Raw genomic sequence first — 24,416 nt, forward strand, 5'->3', positions numbered from 1 at the left:
ACCTTAGCTTTGCAATATATTTAATAGAGGTGATCCCCTGCTTCGTGCCGTGCCCCTCCTTGGGTGTATTCCTCGCCCTTTTCACTGTAAATCTCTGGGTTAAGTGGAAGGAGTTCTAGGAATCTCCTTTTCAGTTATCCCTTTTGAAACCTTGTTTTTAATAGCACTTTTCTTTCTTGGCTTGCATGACACTTTATCTTTCTTTTCCTTTCTTTTTGCCGTTTGCAAAGACTCTTGGGAGGATTTGACAGATTTGGTGGAGCAAATGCGCGATGATACAGAAGGTGCGTGCCACACCAACATCTTTCAGCTTTTTTTCTTTCTTTTTTAAAAAAATTTTCTGACCACCTTTTTATTGTTACTCATAAGAGGGAATGTCAGCTTTAGGTTTTACTTCCCAGGGCAATAACTGGAGCAGTAAACATATTTGCCAGATTTTTTTGTATAGCTGCTTTATACAGGATTAGGGTTCTCAGAGTCCTGCATTTAAAATCTTCATCTGTGTGGTTTCAAGTAATGTGGCATTAATCTATGTTTATATTGCTCCCTTAGAATATTTGTTAAATGGCATGTTCAAAAGGGACTTTATTTCAAGATTAATATATAGTTTTTCTTTGGCTGTTTTTTCATTTATATGTTGTAAAGATGTAAATTTTTTATCATTCATGAAAATGTATGTACATATTTATTATGTATACATATTTATTTTTGTATGTGTGTGTGTTTGTATTTCTGTGAATCCCACAGCGGTAATCTAAAGTACTGGTCTGGAATTTTGCACTACTTTGTAGGTTTCCCTGACATTAAGTGCTTGAAGCTTCAAATTAACTTTGAAAACTCACACATATGTTCTAATATGTGAAGGTTCCCTAAACCAATTGTTTCTTCTGTGATTGGCACTGAATTTTGGGGAGCTCAAGATGATTTACACATTTTAAAGTAAAAATAGAAAAGTTGAAGTTTGGCTCCACTTTACTACTGTATTTTTCAGACTATAAGATGCACACCCTGCCCCAAATTTGGGGGGAAATGGGGGTACAACTTATAGTCCAAATGTAGCTTACCTGGCGCTCTGGGAGGGGGCAGCAGTGGAGCAGGGTCACAGGAGGCAGGAGAAGGGTCACTGCTGCAGGAAGCCAGCAGCAGTAGGAGTGGGACAATGCTGTGGGCCCTAGGCTGGGAGGAGGGGGAGTCCCCGCTGCTAGGGAGGAGGGTACAGGTGGTGCGGGCACATTAGGAGAAGAAAGCCTGCGGCGCCCAGACAGCCTCCATCATGCGACTGGTGTGTCCCCCATTAACATTAACATAGGCAAATTCCACTGCAGGTCACCTGTCAATGTGGCCCTGCAGCTGTTGCAAAACTACAACTCCCATCATGCTTGGACAGGTTGGGATGATGGGAGCTGTAATTTGGCAACAGCTGCAGAGCCACACAGGTTGTGCAAAACTGCTGTCCCCATACAAGAGTGTTGCACAGCCTGTGGCCCTCCAGCAGCAGATCTCCCCCATAACAGTGTCAGCAAAGCCTTAGACGGCTCTGAAGATGACATCCTCTATGAACGGAGTGAAGACAGTGATACTAGTGATTCTGAGGAACTGAGCTTCACAAATGTGGACAGTAGTGACGAGGAGTTCTTGGGGTTCCCTGATGATTAGTTTCCATACTTAAAGTTTCAAGTCAGTAATAACAGTTGTTAATGCTGCTGTTGAGTTCTGTTTACATTTACATTGGTGAAATAATATGTTATTAAATATTTTACCACATTTTTTGCTTCAAAATTTTTTTCCTATTTTCCTCCTATAAAACCTAGGTGTGTCTTATGGTCTGAAAAATACAGTATATCGTTTTCCATTCTTGCACTTTGCCTGGGCAATTAAAAGGTCACCAGCTTCAGTACACACACATCCACCGCTCTGCCCCATCCGTCCTTTTCACGGACTGCATGAGTGCCCACAGCTGCCTCCTGCTGTGCTCCTGTGACATCCCACCCAGAGCATTACTCACCTTCTCCCTTCCCCCTTGCCACTGCGCCACCCTTCGGCCTAGAAGAGAGCTCCAGGAGGTGCTCTTTGTCCCACATTCATTTTTCATTCACTCAGGTCCCACAGAACTTGGAGCTGAAGGCTTTTTACTTGTTTTCTAATTCTTGCGTGTTTATCATCCTAGTTAAAGGATAAAGTCCTTGAGAGCTGAGATTGTCTTAAATTTCTTGAAATTCAAATCAGACCTGGGATGCTCATACCAGACAAAGCTAAAGCAGTTTTCTGTCTCCAGTACTACCCAATGGTTTCTTCAGCACTTTAATTGACTAAATTATCCTGAGTCTTATCTCATTTTTCTATAGTGAAACTATCTTTTTATTACATCTTTGATTCTGCTTTTAATCTAAGTAGTTATTTATAATTCAATGAGAAAACAAGTCAGTGTTCTTTGTTGATTGACAGTTCACAGATGAGGAAAAGGGAGGATACAGATTCATTCAGTGAGTAGTGTTACTCTCATGCTAGCTGCTATTATTATTGTCTGGGCACCAGACAGATTTAAGGTTTCGAGTTCTTTAATAGACTAGGTACTAAAGACAAATGCTGCATAAAAGCCAACAAATCTATGCCCTCCTTATGGAATTCTTCCCTATGACTCAACCCTGGTAAAATTCTATTTTTCTTTAGTACGAAGTACTACTGCAAGAATCGAGCCTACTGTGAGAGTCAGCCTTCTTTTTCAATCTGTTTTTGCTGGCATTTTTGTAAATGATTATTATAAGTAAAATCAAAAGTCAAGTAAAATGAGCTGTGACAGTGGAGCCACATAGAAAATCCAGAAGATGTGAATTGTATCAATACTTTGATGATCTTAGATTACCAGTCAGGTGGTACGTGGTAATGTTGGCCAGGAACCTGTTTACAGAAAAGGCTTTCTGGAATGTAGTTTAAAAAAAATAAAAATCAGAATGGGGGAAGGGAGATGGCTTTATTTGTTAACATTGGAGTCATTTCATCCTTGTCTTTTTTTATATCATTTTCTGCTTTTGTCTCATTTCATTATGTGATGTGCCAGAAGTTTACTACATTACGTAACTTTGAGTTTTTGTAAATGAGTACTTGTAGCAAGAATAAATATAAGTTTTGGAGAATTACACATAATACACATGAGCAGCTCAGGGTCTGGGGAGGATGCTGGGTTCAAACCCTGGGAAAGCTAACAGGGTATGTAGGCTCAGATTGTTTTGGGAGCCCTTCACTGCTGAGCTGTTTCAACTATTATCTGTTCTATGATGTTATAACAGTTGGCGTTTTAATAGATGAAGTGTTAACACTAGCTCCCAGACTCCTGAAAAAAATGCTTTTTAAAATAACAGACTCTAGAAAGTTGCATGTTAGATTTTGTTGATTCATTTTTTAATTTTGGCAAGAATGAGGTTTTTCGTTGGTGATCTGATTTCTTAACAGTGATGGTTGGTTTTACATTCAGTGTCTACAGCTCCTGCCCAGTAGAACATGAAGTGTTTTCTTAGGGTGATCAGTTATCTTGCATCTCATCTCATTATATGCTATTAATTTATGTCTATGAGTTTTGAAACTCAATAGAAAGTTATGAAGATTAAATGAAATAATAAAGTGCATAATTTGTATTTTTAGTTTTGCTATAAATATTGAATTTCTTTCTATACGTATTAATAAGCCATATAAACAGATTCTATGAATTTGCAGTTGCCCAGATTACTACCCACCTCTCTGACCACTGAAATAATTGGAATATTTCTTGAATCAGGAAAATAATATAGCTGTATGGAGTATTACCTGATCAAGATTACTTATTGGTTCAATGAACTATTTCTTTTGGGTCAAGATTTGATGTCCACCATCTAGAAAAATGGAAGGAACATATTTAAGAGGTTGTCTTATTTCTAGCACTATGTCATATAGGCATTCAGTAAAGGTTTATTTTAAATTAACTAAATTGTAATACTTACATTTACGGAGGACCATAATAATTTCAATAGCTAAATTTGTATGTGTGGGCGTTTAGTATGCCCCAAGCATTGCTAAATACTTAACACATATGAACATGTTTAATCCTTAAAACCCTATTTTATAGATGAGAAAACTAAGGCCTCCAGAGTAAGAAACTTTCCCAGGGAAATACTACTCAGCTACAAAAAAGAATGGGCTATTGACACATGCAACAACCTGAATGAACCTCTAATGAATTATGCTGAGTGAAGAAAAAGCTAATTTAAAAAGTTAGATACTGCATGATTCTGTGTATGTAGCATTTTTGAAATGACAAAACCGTAGAAATGGAGAACAGATTAGTAGTTGCCAAGGTCAGGAGAGGGTAGGGGCTGGAGGGAAGGGGGTTTGACTATCAAATGTTGATATGTGGGGTCCTTGAGGTGATGCAGACGTTCTGTGTCTTGCCTGTAGTTTATGTCAGGACCCTGATTGTGATGATGTACGCTAGTTCTGTAAGATGTCACCCTTGGGAGAGCTGGGTTAAAGGGTGTATGATGTCTCTGTATTATGTTGTACAACTGCATGTGAATCTACAATTATCTGAAAATAAGAAGTGTAAAAGAGAGGTGGGGGCGTGGAGAGGGAGAGAGAGAAGAAACGTTCAGAGTCACACAGTTTGGGAAGACTTCAAGTTGAGTTCAAACTCCAGCAGGCTCGTGCCAGAGCGTAATGCTCTTGCCCACTGTGCCAAAGTTTTTCAAATTTTTTTGACTCAATATCCACTGTAAAACCTATTTTTATCAAAAGTCAGTACACACATCATTAATGTATGTATCTAGAACAAAAGTTTCAGGGAACAATACATGACCTTACTATGTAGAAGATACTAAATTGATTTTATACTGCACTAAGGGGTGTGACCTTTAGTTTAGGACACTCCAGTGTCCCGTGCTGCCTCTCTGGAATGTATCCATTTCAGCTCTAGCTACTAACGTATAAGTCATTCCTGAAATAACTGGGTTCCGTTCCCAGCCAGTAATTGTTGGAATGCTTTCAGGGCTGGGCCACTAACCCTGGGTCCACCTGTTTCCCTTTAAACCATCTCCTTTGGTGAAAGCATCTTTTCTAATAACTGCTGCCATTATCCGTATGCTAGTGATCATCCAGCCCTGAACTTTAATTTGCAATTACAATGACGTGATGAAAATTATGCTGAGAGTGCTTCCACATAAATACCCCTGCCTGTATCCCTGTCTTGGTCAGGTGTTTGGTTTGCAGAACAGTGTGACTCACTCGTACTCTTAGCTGTGACTTTGGGTTCACTTCTGTCATCACTGTTAACTAGATGAGCCACATGACTGTAAAGTTTATTAAAAATTTTTTCACGTGGAAATGAGTAGTCTTGAAGAGATATAATGAAGACGCATACATTCTTGAAAGAAATTTGGGAAAACCAATTAATACAGTTCATTATTGTAGCTACAGTCATTTCTACAAGTTTTTTTTTAATCCACTGCCCCTGCGGTGTTCCCCACCAAGGTAACTGTCACCACCGTCCATCTAATCACCAGAACTAGAAATGTGAGAGTTATCTCTGTTCTTCCTCCTTCCCTCACATCTAAGTGCTCGTCAGGTTTTGAAATCCTGACATTGCACCTCTGGATCATCACGGAAAGCTAACTCCCTCTTCTCCACGCAGCACCTACTGCTCTGTCAGGTCCCCCTCCTTGGTATTGCTCCTCGGCTACTGCCATAGACCCTTATTCTCCTCTCAGCTGTGAGTTCCTGCCCCCTTCTAACATGTCTTCCACAAGACTGCTAGAATGGCGTCTAAATTTCAAATCTGTGACATCACACCCCACATCAAAATCTTTACTGACTTCCAGGTAAAATTCGCACTCCTTCACCTAGGTTCTTAGCCACCTCTCTCTGAACCTACTTCCCTAACCTCAGCCCACAGCACTAGCATGCATCACAAACCTGTGGCATTTTTTGTTTTATTTTTCTTAGTATGCCATGTTCTTTCCCATTTCTGTGCCTACCTAGCGGTTCCTTCCCTTCTACTCCCTGCACAGCTCTGCTCCTGCCCCTTCCTTGCCCGATGAATGTCCTGAAGATTGAACTGAAAAGTCTCACCCTCTGTTAGTAAAATATATGGCACTTAGCGATTCCCATATATGAATTTTGTACTCTGCTACAAAATTCTGATATTTTATCCTGAAATTTCAAGTGTTCTCTGTAAGCTTCCCTGCTTTGTTCTCCAGGCTTCTCTATTACCCAAGTTTGATAAATAGTAAGTACTTCAATGTCAGAGACTAGGTCTTCTATCTCTGAATTCCCAATATTAAATACAGTATCTAACACCCAGTATATATTCAATATTAGTTGAAGAAAATGAATGAATGAATGAATGAACAAAAGTTCAGTATTGAAATTAATAGTCTTAAATGGTAACATTGTGAAAATTAAAATTTCAGTGAATTTTTTCTCATAGAAAAAGTATGACTAATGATATTATGAAATTCATGCATTTTTTAAATCCTTTTCTGACTTTTACAACATAAAACTTTCTTTAACTTTTTATAGTTCAAAGTATAAAATTTACAGAAAAGATCACATAAGTACTCAGTTCAGTGAATTTTCACCTACTCAACAATTTCACATAACTAGGGCCCGAATAGAACTCTGCCGGCGTCTCAGAGATCCCTTCATGCTCTCCTCTGGTTACTGCAGCCCTTCTCAACGGCATATAATTAGTTCCACAAAAGCATTTTATTCTTTAGTACAAGTCAAGACACCAAATTAACTGAGTCGAGAATTTCTTATTCTGTGACAAATTAAGTTAATGATAGTATTCATAGTAGCCAATATTACAAAATTTAAAAAATAATAATTAATGTTAAGTACTAATTATTTTTCAGTAGTTTCATTTGGTACCTAACAAGAAAATATAATTAAAATTATTTGTGAAGAAGGAAAAAAAATTATTTGTAATGACCATTACTCTTGTATACTATGCAACAAAAATGTTGTAATATGCATTAAATAATCCATTTAACTTACGCTTTAATTAAATAATAATGAGCAGTAATTCTTTTGAGGTCTTATGTGTAAGTGTCAAATTACCCGGATTTTGTTTGACTTTTTAAATATTTGTTTAGAGCAGCAGTTGTCAACAGGGAGAGAACCTGATTTTGTCTCCCTGGAGACACTTTTCAGTATCTAGAGAGCTGAAGAAGGTTGTGGTTGTCATTATTGGAGCGTGCTACTGCCACCTAGTGGGTAAAGGTCTAAGTTGCTGCTAAACGATTCACAAAACAGCACCCTCTTCCAACCCCGCCTGCCCCAAAAGAAAAATTATGGCTCAAAATGTTGGTAGTGCCAAGGTTAAGAGAAGTATTTTCTAAAGAATGGGTAGGTTGTTTGTGTTTGATTCAGTTTAGGGTCTAGCACCATACCAATGGTGTCCAAGGTATTAGGAATTTAATTTCCCTAGGTACTAGTTCCATCTTTCTGTAAGATCATGTGCCCAAGACCCCAACCAGATATGTTGAACATTCCTGCTACTGATTACGAGATGAGTGAGATGAGGCAATATAGAAGAACTGGTAGAAATCTATTGCTCCTTCTGGAAAAAAATCTTAAAGCATTGTATTTTGCCCATAATTCAGATCCAGCTCTCCTCATGTGAATGGTTCTCACAAGGTTGGAATCAGGTTCTATGCTTTGCCTAGCAGCATTGGTTAATGATTTACAGGCTTGAGGTAGAGAGAATGGCTCCTTATGAGCAACCAGTTATCCAACTTCAACCTTATTTTCTTGCCGTCTGTTGGGAGGTGTTGAGTGGAGAACCCAGTAGCTGAGCACAAACATTCATGTGTACCCGCACACCCCGCCCTGTTTCTTCCTCCCAGTGAGTGTGAGAAGTCAGAAACACTACCATAAATGCTGGTAGCAAAGTTGGGAAGTGAATCTGATGAATTTGTTCTTCACGGCTGTTCACAGGGATAGCTTTTTTTGTTTAAATACTTCTGTGTCCCCTGTGAGCTTATTCTAGTCTTGACAACTTGACCTACCCTGAGCAAAGAGAGGCACATTAGAGGCACGCCCTGAAACATTTGCTGGTGTGCAAGAAAAAAATAATGGCAGCATAGACCAGTTCTTACTTTCCTAATAAAGTATTCTCTAAAAATGTTACCATAGAAAACACTACAATAAATCAAGATTTGTATAGTTGGGGCTGTGGATCTACAGTAAGTCCTCTAACTTAATGGAGAAAATGAGTTTAGAATTTGGCTGTTTGATTCTGCTCATTTAACTGTGAAAAGAGATCTAAATGAAAATACTGTGTGAAGTAAATTGCTTCGGACTCTGTTTTGTGTTGTGGCATGTTTGTATTATGGGAGCATAGAATTATCAGTATTTTTTGTGTTCCTAAGACAAGTAAAAATATTTCATAGATCTTCAGGCCTTTTTCAGTTTCTGTAGAAATTTGACATATTTAATGTTTGGGAAGATGCATGTCACAGTGCAGAGAGAGTTAACTTTCATGTCAGATCCAGGCCCAAATTCTGCTGTCTATGAACTTTTTGGCCTTGGGCCACTTAACTGTTAAGGGCCTGCTTTAGCACCTGAAAAGAAGGGATACTATTTAAATGATAGAATCACAGGAATTAAGGAAGATAACCATGTGAAAGAATGGGCAGCAGGAGGGAAGGATAAACATTTGTTGGAGTCACCGACTCACTTGTAAGTGGACTATGGTGGTCACAAGCACAGGGTTCGGAGCCGGAGAAACGGGGCCTAAACTCTGGCTTTCTCGTCTGTTACCAGCTGTGTGCAGGGGCCAGCTACTTGACCCTCTGTGGCTCGTTCTCCTTCCTTGCAAATCGATGCCATTGGTAACTGCCTTGCAGCACGTTGTAAGGAGGGTTGAGATCATAATTGTAAGAAGCAGCCCGCTGTACCTGGCCCAGGACACACACCAGTACATGAAGTTACTGGGTGTCCAGGTTGTCCTGAATTCTGTCGATAAAATATGGTACTTAGTCCCTCTCTTCAAATAGTTTGTCTGCTTGATGAGAGCCACACATTCTATGCTAAGTCTTAAAAAATGTGTGAATGGATTAAGTTCTAATACTGCATTATACCAATAATGTTAATTATTTTGTTTATTTAATAATGCTTTAGTTTAAATAATAATGGTAATAGCATTAATACTAGTACTAATAATACAAATACTGTATGGGAAGAAATTTTAGTCTATCTTTTTTTCTCATCTGTTTTATTTTTTAAAACACTTCACAAATTGTGTAGAGAATAAGGGGGCAATGCAAGGGTAGAAGCAGACCAGTGTGAAGGGTGTGGAATAGTGAGCTCTGATGGGCACCCACGTTAGGGTGGTGGCAGGGGCAGTGGTGAAAATATTAAATGACTATACTCAAAGCTCAGAATTTGATGAAATAATTTTTACTGTTTTTATCAAGGATATTCCTAAGAGAAATTGACATCATTTTTATAAAACAAGTACATGGCAGAGAAGAACACACAACTAATAGCATAACTGGGAACCCTGTCTTGATTCTTGCCAAGACAACAACAGTTTTGCCCACCATTGCTTTTGCACCATCAAATGCAAAGATCAACACAGGGAAATTATACTGAATTTTAAAATGCACTATTTTCAGTAGCCAGGCATCATCTTCTTCTCCTTTGGCTGCAGATCCTAATTATCTCATGGCTAACGAACGCATGAACCTGATGAACATGGCCAAGCTGAGTATCAAGGGCTTGATTGAATCAGCCCTGAACCTGGGGAGAACTCTGGACTCTGACTACGCCCCCCTGCAGCAGTTCTTCGTGGTGATGGAGCACTGCCTGAAACACGGCCTGAAAGGTAGGCCGCGGCCTCAACGTGCCAGTTGTATTCACCTGTTTCCTAACAATGCACTATGTGCTCAAGAAGAAAAACATTTTTCGTGGAGCCAAAGAATAAGAGGCTTGAATTAATATTAATCCAGTGGAGTGCAGCCTATATGGGTATGGGAATGTGGTTGATTTAAAGGACTTTTTATGGCTTAAAAAACACAGATCATTAAATGCTAGGGCTGGAAGGGCCATTACAAGTTTCTAGTCCGATCTGGCAGTCGTGTCGGACAGGTCGGAAATAGGCCTAGCACGGGCTGTGCCTTTCCCACAGTCACATGATGAGTCGGGCAGAGAAGTGCTAGAACTCAGACGTCCTGACTGACTCTCGCTTCCTTGCCCTTTCCCTTAACCATAAGCTTCTGAACGCAGGCAGGACCTGGTCTTTTTACCTTTGCTTCTTTTTCTTCTTCCTCCCCAATATTTGATAGCCTGTTTCTGAGTTACGTATTCTTTTATGTACTCTTTCCTGTTGGACTGTTTTCTTCACTAATACTACACAGCTTTAAGTTACATTATAGAGCTAGTCCAGAAATTCTCCTTGAGAGAGGAAGGACTGAGTCTTGGGAAGTAAGGGGTTTTTGATTTTCATAAAATGTTTCATATTCTGAAAGCATGAGTAATTTTGGAAATTCCTGGTAATCTAGGAATGGTTCCCGGAAAGGAACGCTGAATAGATGGGAGAGGGCTCTGTGGGTGTGGGTGTGTGTGTGTGTGTGTGTGTGTGTGTGTGTGTGTGTTGAGGGCATATGTATGTTATAAAGAATATTAAAATACTGCTTTGTTTTTATCTCCTTAGCTAAGAAAACTTTCCTTGGACAAAATAAATCCTTCTGGGGGCCTCTAGAACTGGTAGAGAAGCTTGTTCCAGAAGCTGCAGAGATAACAGCAAGTGTTAAAGATCTTCCAGGACTTAAGTAAGCTTGAGGTTGAATTCTGTTCTGTGTTCAGGGAAAACATTCTTATTACCTGTCCCCTTGAGGAGTGGACTAAGACAATGATGACCGTAATAATCTATTCCATGACAATCCAAAATGCACCCTTTTGTTATGAATAGGCAGTGTTTTGAGAGAACTGAAAATGTAGACTATTAGGAGAGGTATGCCTATGAGGGATAATTTTTATTATCAATCTGAGAGAGGTTGTCTTCATGTTAAAATACCAAACATTTTCTTATATTTTTAAAGTACTTATGGGAATCATTTAGTGAATTTCAAGAAATTAGATGAAGGGAGGTGGCATACTGGACTTGACTTAGGAAAAAGAATGCGTTTGATGGAATTTGAAAACCAAGATTGAAACAATTGTCAGGTGAACCTCAGGCACTGACACCTGGACCCTACCATAGAACCTGAGAAAGAGAACTGATCACCTTCCCAAAGTACATTGGCTTCATTTTAATCAGAGGTCTAAGTGACATATGTCCACATTATTATTTTGGGGGTACTTAATATGATTCACACTAAATTTATCAGCATTTACTAATACCAATTTGATGGAACCTTTTCAGTTGAGCCTCCTAGAGATCTTACCTTCAAATTGTTGTCTCATTCAGCAATCAGTTCTTCACCAGAGCATTTGTTCCAAACACACCCTCTGGGTCTCTCTAGCCCCCACAGAATTCTTCGCATAGGACGTGGTAGGAGAGGTTGTGGGGGCACCTCAGTGAGCATGTTCTGCTGGGGGACCACTAGCAAGAGTAAGTGCATCTGTCCTACTGTGACCCCTATTTCTGCTACTTTTAGTTATTTGGTTTCTGTGGTTTTGTAGGACACCAGTGGGCAGAGGAAGAGCTTGGCTTCGGTTGGCATTAATGCAAAAGAAACTTTCAGAATATATGAAAGCTTTGATCAATAAAAAGGAACTCCTCAGGTATGAACATCATCTTGTTGAACTTTATTTTTTTCTTGTTATGTTCTCTGTTATATGAGGTCAAATTATATAAGTGTATCATTCTTGTAGATCAGAAACAGTTGATTCATAAAAATTTCACATAGTTCAACTGACAGCTTCTCCCAAACCTCACTCAAGAAGATATGTTTTTATATTTCGTGTGCTGCCTGTTGCTGTGGCATATATGATCCTTCTTAGGGAAGTCTAAAACTCAACACCTCCAGAAAACAGGAAAGGTTTTTGACACCTCAGCATGCACCCTGGTTCAGTAAGACAGGGAGCTGACATGTAACATTAAATTCAAATACAACACACACAAAATTGTTTTTTCTAGATGGATCATAGATACAAATGAGAAAGAGAAAACAATAAAACTTTTAGAAGAAAATGTAAGAGAGAAAAAAATTACTTAAACAGGATTTAAAAGTTCTACCTGAAAAGGAAAGAAATGGATAAATTGGCCTACGTTAAAATGAAGAACTTCTGTTCTCAAGGACATACATGAGGGAAAGCAGGAATACTCCTTTCAATGCAAATACCATTTTGGTCACTTTTCTTTCAGCTGGACTGTTTACTGTCTAGAGTCTGTTCATGCACCCATCGTCTAAATAAAGTGCCGAGCCATCCTTTTTTTTTTTTCTTTTACTTTTTTGCTATTATCATGATGACCATATTCAACCATGAGGCAAGCATTTTTCTCCTTGTCTTGTGATTTATATCATTGGTTCTTAAGGTTTTATTACAACAGAGCATTCCACGGATCTCTCTTACAGCGAATTCTATGAACCAAACGCCCTCATGATGGAAGAAGAAGGAGCCATAATTGCCGGTTTGTTGGTGGGTCTGAATGTCATTGATGCTAATTTCTGTATGAAAGGAGAAGATTTGGACTCTCAGGTATGAGAAAGATACTCGGTTACCAATGTGTCACTCTGAATTCTGTTATCACAGAATTTGGATTGATTAGATTGGACCAGCCAAGTTAGGGGAAATTCTTCAAGTCATAAATAGGATTTCCTTTTATTTCGATGGGAATATAAAAAAATTAGTTTGTTTACCTTCCCACTTGGCTCACTTATGCATTTCTGAATATTTTTCAAATTCTTACCTTGACTGTGACCCCTGTTAAAAATATTTTGTGCAAACTAAAACATACATATACAGACTAAATTATACACATGGGCTAAATAGTAAGTCAGTATAGCACAGTAGTGAAGAGTGAAGGCTCTGAAGTCAAACTGTTCGGGCTGAGATTCTGGCTGCTTTGTTTTCTACGTAGTTTCTTGATGGTTCAGATCACTTACCGGTAACCCGGGGATAAGAAACACTGTATGTGTCTCCCAGTGGTATTGGGAGGAATGAAGAAGTCTGTTCATGTGATGTACTTAGAACAGGGCCTGGCACACATTTGTTGCCCAATAATAAACCTACTGCTTTCCCTGTGACTGTCTCACCCCTTCTGTACGAAATACTGCAATGTGTTACATTTTACTCACGGAAAATGGAAAAGGAAGTAGCTATTTTGATGTTAATTTTAAAAAGGAAATAAGCTGAATGATAAATAGCAATCTTGAAAAATTTAGACATGCCTCAATGAAAATTTGGAAGAGTAGAACCAAAATATCACAGTGGTCATCTGCAGGGGTGGGGATTATGGGTGTTTTACATTACTTCCTTTTGTTTATCTGTGTTTTCTAAAACTTCTCTAAGGGCATGTACATTGTTACTGTAATTATAGGTTTAAAAGTTATTTCTAAAAGTGAATATTGGGGATCAGTAGTAGAATAATTGAAATAAGCAAATGAGAAAGAAACTTCAAATTTATATTAAGTTTTCTGTTAACCTTCTTAGTCTATCTTGTCTTCTAGTTCCGTTCACTGAATCTTAATTCTTTACTTACAATCCTGTCAATACTTGATTGTAATAAAAGTAAAACATTAAAATTTTTTAGTAATTATCATGACTGTATAACTACTTGGAGTGTCTAGAAGGAGACATGTTGTGCCTTGGGAAAACAACCTAGTTTTATATTAAATTTTGAAAATTCTCTCTGTAGGTTGGTGTTATAGACTTCTCTATGTATCTCAAGGACGGGAACAGCAGCAAAGGTAGTGAAGGGTATGTACAACGGAAATCTGGTTTCTTTTTTATTTGATGTTCTTTGATAGTGTTTACAGTTTACAACGATTCTGCTTTCTAACAGACTTGCTGAAAGAATTTCTAGTGGCACAGCTCTAATAGTGTCGTGCCAAAACTGTTGTGTCTGCTAACCCCAAAAAGGGACTTACTTAAAGTGATTTTCCTATTACGTGGTTCAGGGGAAAGCAGAATTAACATTTTTATAAGAGGAATTTAGTGCTTCATCTCTTCAAGTAGTGTTTGAAAGCATGGTCTTTCTTGACAAGAAAGATTGCATTCTCAGCTTGCTCTAAATGTACCAAATTAAATGTGCATCTTGGGGTTATATGAGATGTTACTGTTAAGAGGGAGTATATGGGAACTGCATTACTTTCACAACTCTTGTTAATCTACAGTTATTTCAAAGTAAAGAGTTTTTTAAAATTCTTACACTACCTAGAAATTGAAGGTCAAAGCACACCTTATGCCCTCCATAAATTCAGCAGTTGAGAGCATAATTAGTCTGAAGTTGTCAACCTTGGACATTGAACTAAGATTATATCATTTATTCTTTAAGCAGTTGTGGAGGTATGTGGCCTTGATTTTGTCTTCTGTTGAAAAGTCTGGCTGTTTAATGTCTGCCTACTAGATGTTAGTTGGTTCCAGAAGTGAACTTCCCTTTTCACACTTTATCTTTTCACGTAACAGTAAACACCGCACTTTACGAAAGCCTTAAAAACCATTCATTTTGAAATGCAAATGACATTAAAAGGCACGTATATACTTTGAGAAACAACCATTATCATACCAGAGTAAGCTTATTGCAGTTCCTACAACAAATGGAAAAATTATTGTAATACTAGTGAAACTAAAAAAATCTATCAGTTGGGAGAAGAAAATGTTAATTCTCTAAATGCCTCTGATAGATTTTAACATCATATCTATAACCTAAGTTACTGATGTGTATAAGCTATAACAGGCTTTCTTAACATGGGTTTTTGTGTATCTTGTCTTTTTTTTTTTAAACCATCAAGTCTTTCTTACTGATATCAAGGGGTTATACATCAGGTCTGTCTTCTGGGTCATTGTATTTATGCCACAATTTCCTTTCTATGTTTTATGAAAAAATTGGGGGAGGGGGAATCCTGATATTTCTAATATTATTTTATTTCTATTTTCTCTCTCTTTCCCACCTCCCCCCGCCCCTCCAGAGATGGACAGATTACTGCAATTCTCGACCAGAAGAACTATGTAGAAGAACTCAACAGACATCTGAAGTAAAGCATGAATAAACGTTATTACTTCACTGGGGGTTTTGTTGTGGGGGAAGGGACAGGTAAACTGATGAGTGAGGATAAACTGAGACAATACTCAACAAATACATATAGAATTCCTGCTTGCCAGGCACTGAGTTAGGCACTGGAGAAAATGGCACTTGCCTGTTTTGTCGACCCTTAGTGAAAGGCAGTAAAATTTCTTAAATATGTGACATACATTAAGTCCTTATTTAACGTTGTCAATAGGTTGTGCAGCTTTAAGCAACACAACGTATAATGAAGCCAGTTTTACCACAGGCTAATTGATATAAGCAAGAGTTAAGTTCCTGCAGCATCTCATGAACATTATAACAAAACAATGGTGAAAGAAATGACGTTATTCAAGGACCTCCTATTTACCGTCGAAATTGGTGGCCCTCTGGGTTCAGTAGATCTAGTCACGTTATTTCAGGACTAATGTTGGGTAAACTCCTCATTGCCTTAGTACCTTTGGATTAATCATATGTCATTGGTCCCTTGCATTTCTCATTTAAACGTTGGATTGATAGTATTAATTTACCCTCTCTTCACTATCCCTACCATTAATTTACCAAGTACTCATCAAGTATTTTTCAGAACTGTCCAGAACATGAAATAATCTCTCCTGAGGAGAACTATCCAAAATTTCTTGGTATTCTCAAGTACATTGATGTTCTAAAAAGACTCAGATAATTAAGAAGAATTTAATATATCTATTATCATCTTGTTTATAGTTTTCCTATGAAAGATAATTATTTTCATTTAACTAAAGACCATAACATGATTACATCAAAATTTAAATTGCCATCTTGGTTCCATCTAGAAAACGCAAGAACAATTTAAGTACATTCTCTGGGGACCAAGAACTAATAATGACTACAATGAACTGTGGAGATGGTAATCAAGTAAAGATATGGTTACAATTGACAATGAAATATAAGCACAACTCTATTTTATTTTTTTCATGCCTGAGTTTCTTTTATTTGGGGATATCTAATGCCTAGGGTTGTTGAAAGGAATAAATGAAATAACGCAGTGAAATCACTTACAATAGTGTTTGTTATACGGCAAGCACTTAATCCAAGTAGCCTGTTGTTATAGCTGTAACTCATATAAGTCAGCCTTCAAGTTTACTGTATAGTGCATTTGCTCTTTTATTTTATTCAACACATTCTCATTAAATGCAGACCTCAGTGCCAACGATGTGCTGCTAAGACAGACGTCCCCCTGTCAGCTGTCTTAGAGTTTGCGGGTCTATCAAAACTCGTGCACATTACAATGAATGGAAGTATGATGGGTGTTTAGAAGGAAATTACAGGCAATTGTTCTGTTTCTCCAAAGAGATCTTATGTTTTTTCTTCTCTTGGTAGTGCTACTGTAAACAACCTTCAGGCAAAAGTGGATGCGTTAGAAAAATCCAACACCAAACTGACAGAGGAAGTAAGTGTTTGGAAACTCTGATTGACTTACAGAATTTAGTGGATACATTAAATATGTACATTAGTGGAAAGTAATTTCTCTGCAGCCTTGGAAATAAAAGACTTGACTTTTCAGATAATATCTGCTATAGGTCATAACCCCTTGTTCTGACTAGGAATGGCTGGCTTATCTCAGGGGTCTCAGTTATCCAGTTGGACTATGCAGGCCTAGAACGTAGGCTGATCAAATATGTTGCTTTCTTACTTTTTTTCTCAGCTAGCCTAGAGTTAATGTTTAGCATATAGCATGATATGCATTATTTATTCATTCAACAGACATTTTAGGTACTACTGACATGCTAGAGCTAGACAAAGATTTATGTGTGCCAGATTGGGGTGGTGGGTAGATAAGATAAAGAGCGCTGGTCAGAAGACCAGTAGTCCCTGCTAACATGACATGCCAGATGTCACGTGCTGTTGAGCAAGTATGTCACTTGACTTCCAAAGGCCCAGTTCCCTTGCTGACAGATGGGGGCATTTATACTTCCTCTTTCAGCCTCACAAGTACTCAAAAATCTGATAAGAATATATATATGAATACTCTTAGAAAATTCCCTAAAATAAGAAAAAAATAACTTCATGTTCCACTTCTCATTAACATATTTTTTCCTAACCTACCAAAGTGTAAGCTACATATTTGTTTTTTTTAATGGCATTAGATATTTTTATTAAAAACCTTAAATAAATTTTTCCAGGTGGCAGAGACTATCTTCTCTATTTCTAACTATTCTGTTACATACAGTAGGATAAATAAAACCAAGTTAAAATACTAGCTAGGAAATGCTGTTTAATCTCTATTTTTTTTTTTTTCAGAACAAACGTTAACATTGTTGTAACTTTAAAACACCTTCCTGCAGTATGCAGACGATGTTTTGTTCAGTAGTACACTTGAAAGCTGTATGGCTTTGTGAAGCAATGTCACCCCACTTAATTCAACTTAAAAAAAAACCCGTTTCATTTCTGAGTATAGATTCTTATATTAAAACTTTAATTTATGGATATGACCCTTAGAACTTGATCCCACAAAGCTTTCCAAATATTCTGCACAGAAATTGTATACTGTGATTCTATTGCTATTAGATTTATTGAGGCAATGTGGCATAGCAATTAAGCATGTTCTCTAGAGCGGGACTGCTTGGGTTCACATCCCAACTCTGGATTTATAATCCTGGGCCAATTACTTACTTACACCTCTGTTCCTTGTTTTACTTATCTGTAAAATGGGGATGATAAGAACAATAACATTTTTGTGCGAATTAAATGATTTAACACATAAGGGCCTAGACCAGTGCCTGACCCCTCGCAAGCACTCAGTTATATGTATAGTTGTTCATTTTATTCCCTCAGTCACAAGATTATCTTCCAGACCTAGATTTTTTTTACTAAAAAATGTTAATTTACTCACTCATTAACATTTCTTTTACCAAAAAGATTCATTTTCTTGAAACTTTGAACTTTTAGAGATAGGTAAGCATTGTGTGTAGGCTTTATAAAGAGCAGATAAAGGTAATGAGGCCTGCATTTTCTCTTTTGGCTTTAAGAAGATGAGTTTTAAAAATTAAAAAACAGACCTCTTTTCCCCTCCTGAGTTCTGAACCAGTATAACAGAAAGAGCATTAAGCAGATGAAGTTATAAATGCCCACTCTGTTGTTGCACAGAGTACAGAGGATTTAGAAAGCCCATTTGGATCTGCAGTCACCATTTCCTAATGCTCACTCTGATGCTGAGATCTTGGAAGAAGCTGTCTGAGAGTGCACTTGGATCTGCCAGAGTTACTTCTTCACCCACCATCAGGTCCATGGAACAGACAGAGAAATGGGCTTCCGGACTTGCCTCTAGAAAGCTCGCCTGAGCCCTGGCTCCTCTGTCCTTACACATTAGAAGGGGAACCAAGCAGAGCCTGCACCCACTGCTAGTGAAGAGGTAGTGGAAAGGGAGCTCAGCCTGGCTGCGAGGCTTCCGCCTGCTCGGTTCCATTCCAGCCTCAGGCAGGCACCTTCACACTCTCTGTGGGGAATAAAGGTCAGTGGGAAGGAAGAGGTGTTTCCATTTTACTTTTCCCTCCTGTGGAATGGGGATATCAGCCTTTCCCCTTAGCAGTATTCTGCTAATAACATTACCTTATCTGTTTTAGGTTCTGAAATGAAAACTCTCTTCGGTGCTTAATGGTGGTACCTTTTAGAGTGAGAATGTAGGAGTTCATTTCTTCACTCTTTTAAAAATCATCTGTAAAAAGTCTTATGGAGGGTTCATAAGATGCATCCCGACACATGAAGTGACCTCTTAAACATTTTATAAATAGGTCTTAGAACTAAGTATAATTACAAGTTATCCATGAGGACACCCTTAAGGTAAATGATCTTAAGTTAACGTTTTCGTACTAAAAAATTTACACAAAAAGCAGCAAAAGGAAATATTTTAAACTTGTATCTAACCTACTTTCAAAATATTTCTCCTAAGTTCCCTATCAGGACATTTTTTATGGGGTTATAAATAGCTTTCTTTGCTTCTAAGAATATCTAAGCCCAAAACCTATGTCCTAGCAGATCATGAATTATCCTATCCTGTGCTACTAAAAGAAAGATAAAAGATTATTTTTCTAATTTTATCAACAGCTGGCAGTTGCAAACAACAGGATTATTACCTTGCAAGAAGAAATGGAACGAGTTAAGGAGGAAAGCTCCTACATATTGGAATCCAATCGAAAGGTTAATCTTACTGGATTTATAAAATAATCCTACAGACAGTGTCAGTGCATTGGCAGCGGGGGGAGCCTCTGGGGGACTGTTAGGAAGCAGTGAGCATTCGCATGTATCAAGCAAACTGTTTTTCCTCAGACTTCACTCGAAGCCTAGTGAATAGTGAAGGCTGTGGGAGGGTGCTGTCCCTTCTCCTCCAGATGCTCCTTGCATTCACCACCGTCTCCATCTGTTAAGAGACTTCAAGAAGCAGTCTAAATCAGTTTTTTGTTTTTATGTACTAATGAGTGGTACTGTATTTAAGTGTTGTATTTGTTATATTAAATGTGCCATTATTTTAGACAATTTTACTGTTTCATAAGAAGTGTTTATCTGATACCACTGGGAATGAGTTACTATATAAACTCATTTTCTAGATAAATTAATCCCTTAAAGTACCAAAGTTTTTATATATGTCTAAACAGATATTTTGCAAACCTTTTACATATTTTACATTTCTAAGCCTTAAGTAGGGAATATAATGTAACACTTGAGCTCTTTATGATGGCTGAAGATCATAATTATCAACATTGGCAATTCTATACTAAATTGTAAAGGTGCTACTTTAAGGAGCTATTGAAATTGATAGAGCTTCTAGCACCTGTACTTAAATTATTCCCAGGTGGCTGTGGGTGTTATTTTCTGCCTTTATGACTTTGCTGGCATCTCTTCTTACTGCTATTAGTATTGCTTTCTTTAGAAAGGTCTTCCTGTTCCCTTTTATCCTCATGCTTCTAGCCTATTGTGACTTAGGAATCCAGACATCCAGTTGTTAAAATAGTCCCTACCCTTGGCCTGTGAAGCTCAGTTGGTTGGAGTGCTATCGGTCATGGTTTCGATTCCCAGTCAGGGCACACACCTGGGTTGTGGCTTTGGTCCCCGGTTGGGTCAAGTACAAGAGGCAGTCATTGTTTCTCTCTTGCATCAGTGTTTTTCTCTCCTTCTGTCTCTCCCTCCCTTCCCCTCTCTCTAAAATCAGTGAGCACGTTCTCAGGTGAGAATAAAAAAATATAAATAAATAAATAAAATGGCCCCTACAGAGTAAGTAACCAGGCTGAGTGGGGACCAAAGAAGTTTTCTATGAATAACTTTTGACTTTAATGTGTGGACTTTGTGAAAACAACTGTGACCACCCAGAAGAATTTTCTGATGACCTTATTTTTAGCTGTGATCTCTCTGGATGGTTGGAGAGACCGGAGGTCAGTTGTCTATAGAAGGAATATATTACCATTTGAATTTTTGGCCCAATTCATAGTTGACAGTGAATGCTATTTTGTTTTTAGAGACTGATTTTTAGGACCTCTACTACTTGGTTTGGTAAACTAAGGACTTTAAACAAAATGGCAAAAAATCCCCAACTCAGCTTAAGAATTTTTAATTTACTAAACCTCTTCAGTTTCTTTGTTGTCTTCATTCATTGTTATACCTGCTTAGGTATAATCATTTTTTCTTAATAAATAGCAATGCTGGTGTTAGCTAACTGTATAGATCTTTATTTTTTTTAAGATTTTATTTATTTATTTTTAGACACAGGGGAAGGGAAGAAGAGAAACATCAGTGTGTGGTTGCCTCTTGAGCACCCCCTACAGGGGACCTGGCCTACAACCCAGGCATGTGCCCTAACTGGGAATCGAACCAATGACCCTTCAGTTCACAGGCTGGTACTCAGTCCACTGAGCCATACCAGCCAGGGCTGTATAGATTCTTTAAATCCTTACAATGTACTGTTTCATTTCTTTTTTTCAAGGGTCCTAAGCAAGACAGAACTTCAGAAGGGCAAGCACTAAGTGAAGCAAGAAAGCATTTGAAGGAGGAAACACAATTACGACTGGTAAACTTTGCTTACATCCTGACAGCTCAGGAGCACGTTGAAGTGTAACAGCCTACTTAGGGGTTTTATCTTGCAGACCAAGGTCAGGAATATCAGCAGTGTTCTGACACATTTTTATGGATCCTATAAAACTGCGTTTTACTCTTATTAACCCAGGTCCCTGAAATGCTTTCATAGTCCATTTTCTTAGTATTCTCAACAGCCAATAGGATTTTGCCTTTTTTTTTTCTCTTGCCTTTGTAGTTTGTATTGCAAAAGCATTATGTGTATGGAACCTACTTTTTGAACTCTGGAATGCCCCCTCCCCACCTCAGTCCTCCCTCCTGCAAAGTTTCTGATATGTCTCCTTAGAGGGGGCATCTCTTCTCATTACTCAGAATCATTAATGTAAAATTGTACTCTTTTTATTTTAGCTGTTATTTCTTAATTTAATCATGTTCTTATATATAAATAGAAAATGTGTCATCATTATTAGACTTAAAATGTCTCTAAAGTGAAAAGTACATGGGACTGTACAGTAAGGAATAACCCTATCTAAGCATTAGCGCATTAATAGGCCCCTGGTATTAGCGCAGGAACTCTTCCTGGAATTTAGACGATGTGACACCAAAGGGCCCCCAGCAGTGTGTCTCACAACAGGGAGAATGCTGAAAATGAAGGGCAGCCCGATTTGTACGGAAAGTTATTACAAGCTAATAGTGTATAGAACGCAGTTTTCCATTTTCTGAGGGAAAAAATATATTTGTTTTTACATCCTTGAAATAATTAGTTTTCCTTCTATGTGTTTGTGAATTAGATCTCAAAATACCTTCCATAAGGAAGCTCCTACAAATAACGTATGCTGCCTTTCTAAGAAGCAGTCTCATTCGCTTTCTGTCACGCTAACCATGCTCAGAGGAGTGCCTCAGTTAAGCAGCATGTGATAAAAATTTTACACACAAATTCCCACATCCTTGTATCACAAAAAAACAATTGGAAAGAAACCAAGCAAATAGGCAAGTAGGTATGCCCTGGGCATCATAGTCCGGATACAGAACAACCTTGGGTGTTGGTATCTTTCATCATCCAGATAATGTTGCAGTGGTAATGGTTGAGACAAAAAGGGGAGCCCTGGCTGGTGTGGCTCAGTGGATTGAGACAAAAAGGGGGTTCCTGTTAAGTGAATATAAAAATTCAGTTAGCCAGTGTTACCCTAGGGACCCAAAGTATCTTTTGGATTTCTTGGGCTCTTGAGTATGTCAACAGCAATCAAATTAAAGAGAGCTGGAACTGCCTCATTTAGCAATTAACAAATTATATTTTGTTAATTTATTAACAATTGACAGTTAACATTTTGCCTGTAACAGTTATATATATTTCTATAATAAGACTTGATATCAGGGGAGTGGAAGGGGGAAAATGGAGACAACTGTACTTGAACAAGTAAATAAATAATGAATACATAAATAAATAAAAGACTTGACCTCAATTTTCTGTCTTTAGTATCTGATGAAGTGCCCCAGGTATGTGCATATTTTACACATTAAATAGCACTATACTTGGCCTACTGAGCTCTTCAGATTTGTAAATTACGGAGTAAATGTTATTGTAATTATCCCAATTATTATTGTTTTTAATGTCTCTGCATTGAGTGATAGCTTATAGCTATTTTGCCAGAATATTCAGATCTGAGAATTTGGTCTACCTTTTCCTGTGGAATTTTATGGTTTGTGCTTAGATGGGGAGAGAGAGTAAGCAGTTTCTTGCCTTTGTGGGCAGGATGTTGAAAAAGAACTGGAGATCCAGATCAGCATGAGACAGGAGATGGAATTGGCTATGAAGATGCTGGAGAAGGATGTCTGTGAGAAGCAGGATGCCCTGGTGTGTCTGCGGCAGCAGCTGGACGATCTCAGGGCTCTCAAGCATGAACTTGCCTTTAAGCTTCAGGTAGGGGAAATAGGAGGAATAGGCTCGCTGGCTCTCTAAAATCTCAGGGCTTTCCTTTGCCCCTCGTTTGTCTAGAGTCACACTTTAAATACAAGAAGAAAGAGTCACATCTCATTTTGAGGCTAGCCACCAATAAACCACTTTAGGAATCTGACCATTGCTATGGCTGCTTTTCAAATTGTAGTGGGGAAAGGGGGTCTTTTTTATCCTACAAGATAATGTCTACTGTCCGATCTAACCTGCCAACTGAGTTATATATTCCATTGCTTTTGTACTGGAATATGCTAAATTGATGAACCTTCTGATTTTAAACGTTGCTTTTTGTTTTTTCTATACTTGGGAATTAACTGACTCCCAAATGTATGAGAATTTCTATTTCTCTGTTTCTCTATTTCCCACTTACCATTAGGTTCAAAATGCATGTGCAATTTAATTCAGGATTTTATGCTATATATACATCACTCATAATTTTTTCTTTTTATAACAGAGTTCAGACTTAGGAATGAAGCAGAAAAGTGAACTAAACAGTCGCTTGGAAGAGAAGACCAATCAGATGGCTGCTACCATTAAACAACTGGAACAAAGGTAAAGTGCTGTTTCTTTAGTGAAGCATTTGGGCCTTCAGTGCTGGAAGGACGATAATGTACTACGTATTCAGCAAACAGAAAATATGTGAAATTCTCCCAGCCTAACATCAGGCATGCTGATAGAAAGAAAGCCAATAAAATTTTTTGTTTCCTAAGATGTTGATGAAAACGTTTTTAAGAATCATCAGTCTTTCACAACTGTTCTGAACAGCAGAACTCTAACCCTATCAATCGCATTTCAACGTCATGTGTTAGGGGATGGTTCTTAACAAGGATGACAGGACTTTCAAATGTGTTTGTGATTCTGTTACTGCTCATCACTAAAGTCTTTGAATACTGTGGTGCAAGGTGATGTAGGGCTACTAAAGGCCCTTCTAATAACTTTAACTCCCTTTTCCCCCTCCTGCTGAAGAGTTCTAGTGCTTCCACTGTTACCTCCTGCCCATGACTCTGAGATATGTCTGTCTCTGGCTCAGTCCTCCGTCTGGAGACCAGTCTTGCGTTTTCATCCTCTGACGAGCTATCTCCCACCAGTACCTGTCATTCACAAAGTACAGTCTCTCCCTGTGCTCCTCTTCGGTTTCACTTTTCGGCTAAAACCACTATGGTCTTCCTGGTGCCAAGAGAAATCCAGCTGGAATGAGCCACAACACCCGTGGTGGTCATT

General features: G+C 38.2%; 1 protein-coding gene across 11 annotated transcripts in view; it reads left to right on the top strand.

The window, feature by feature from the left end:
• The window catches only part of RUFY3 (RUN and FYVE domain containing 3), a 67,645-nt gene that overhangs the window by 30,170 nt on the left and 13,059 nt on the right, over positions 1-24,416 (top strand). For 7 of the 11 annotated variants that reach the window (XR_011651140.1, XM_071221284.1, XM_071221285.1 and 4 more), the window contains 12 exons: positions 231-284; positions 9,680-9,853; positions 10,682-10,799; positions 11,653-11,754; positions 12,549-12,672; positions 13,832-13,893; positions 15,105-15,170; positions 16,559-16,628; positions 19,283-19,375; positions 21,153-21,236; positions 22,995-23,162; positions 23,650-23,747. Coding sequence is in view for 10 of the 11 variants with exons in the window: in XM_071221284.1 (XP_071077385.1) it covers positions 231-284; positions 9,680-9,853; positions 10,682-10,799; positions 11,653-11,754; positions 12,549-12,672; positions 13,832-13,893; positions 15,105-15,170; positions 16,559-16,628; positions 19,283-19,375; positions 21,153-21,236; positions 22,995-23,162; positions 23,650-23,747 (1,213 nt within the window). In the remaining variant the exon portion in view is untranslated. Of the gene's footprint in view, positions 1-230; positions 285-9,679; positions 9,854-10,681; positions 10,800-11,652; positions 11,755-12,548; positions 12,673-13,831; positions 13,894-15,104; positions 15,171-16,558; positions 16,629-19,282; positions 19,376-21,152; positions 21,237-22,994; positions 23,163-23,649; positions 23,752-24,416 lie in introns of those variants that run through there. The other 4 variants (XM_053922137.2, XM_024579680.4, XM_024579689.4 and 1 more) reach the window with 2 other exon arrangements.

The sequence above is a fragment of the Desmodus rotundus genome, chromosome 4 (assembly GCF_022682495.2).
Source record: "Desmodus rotundus isolate HL8 chromosome 4, HLdesRot8A.1, whole genome shotgun sequence".
Classification (NCBI taxonomy): Eukaryota; Metazoa; Chordata; class Mammalia; order Chiroptera; family Phyllostomidae; genus Desmodus; species Desmodus rotundus.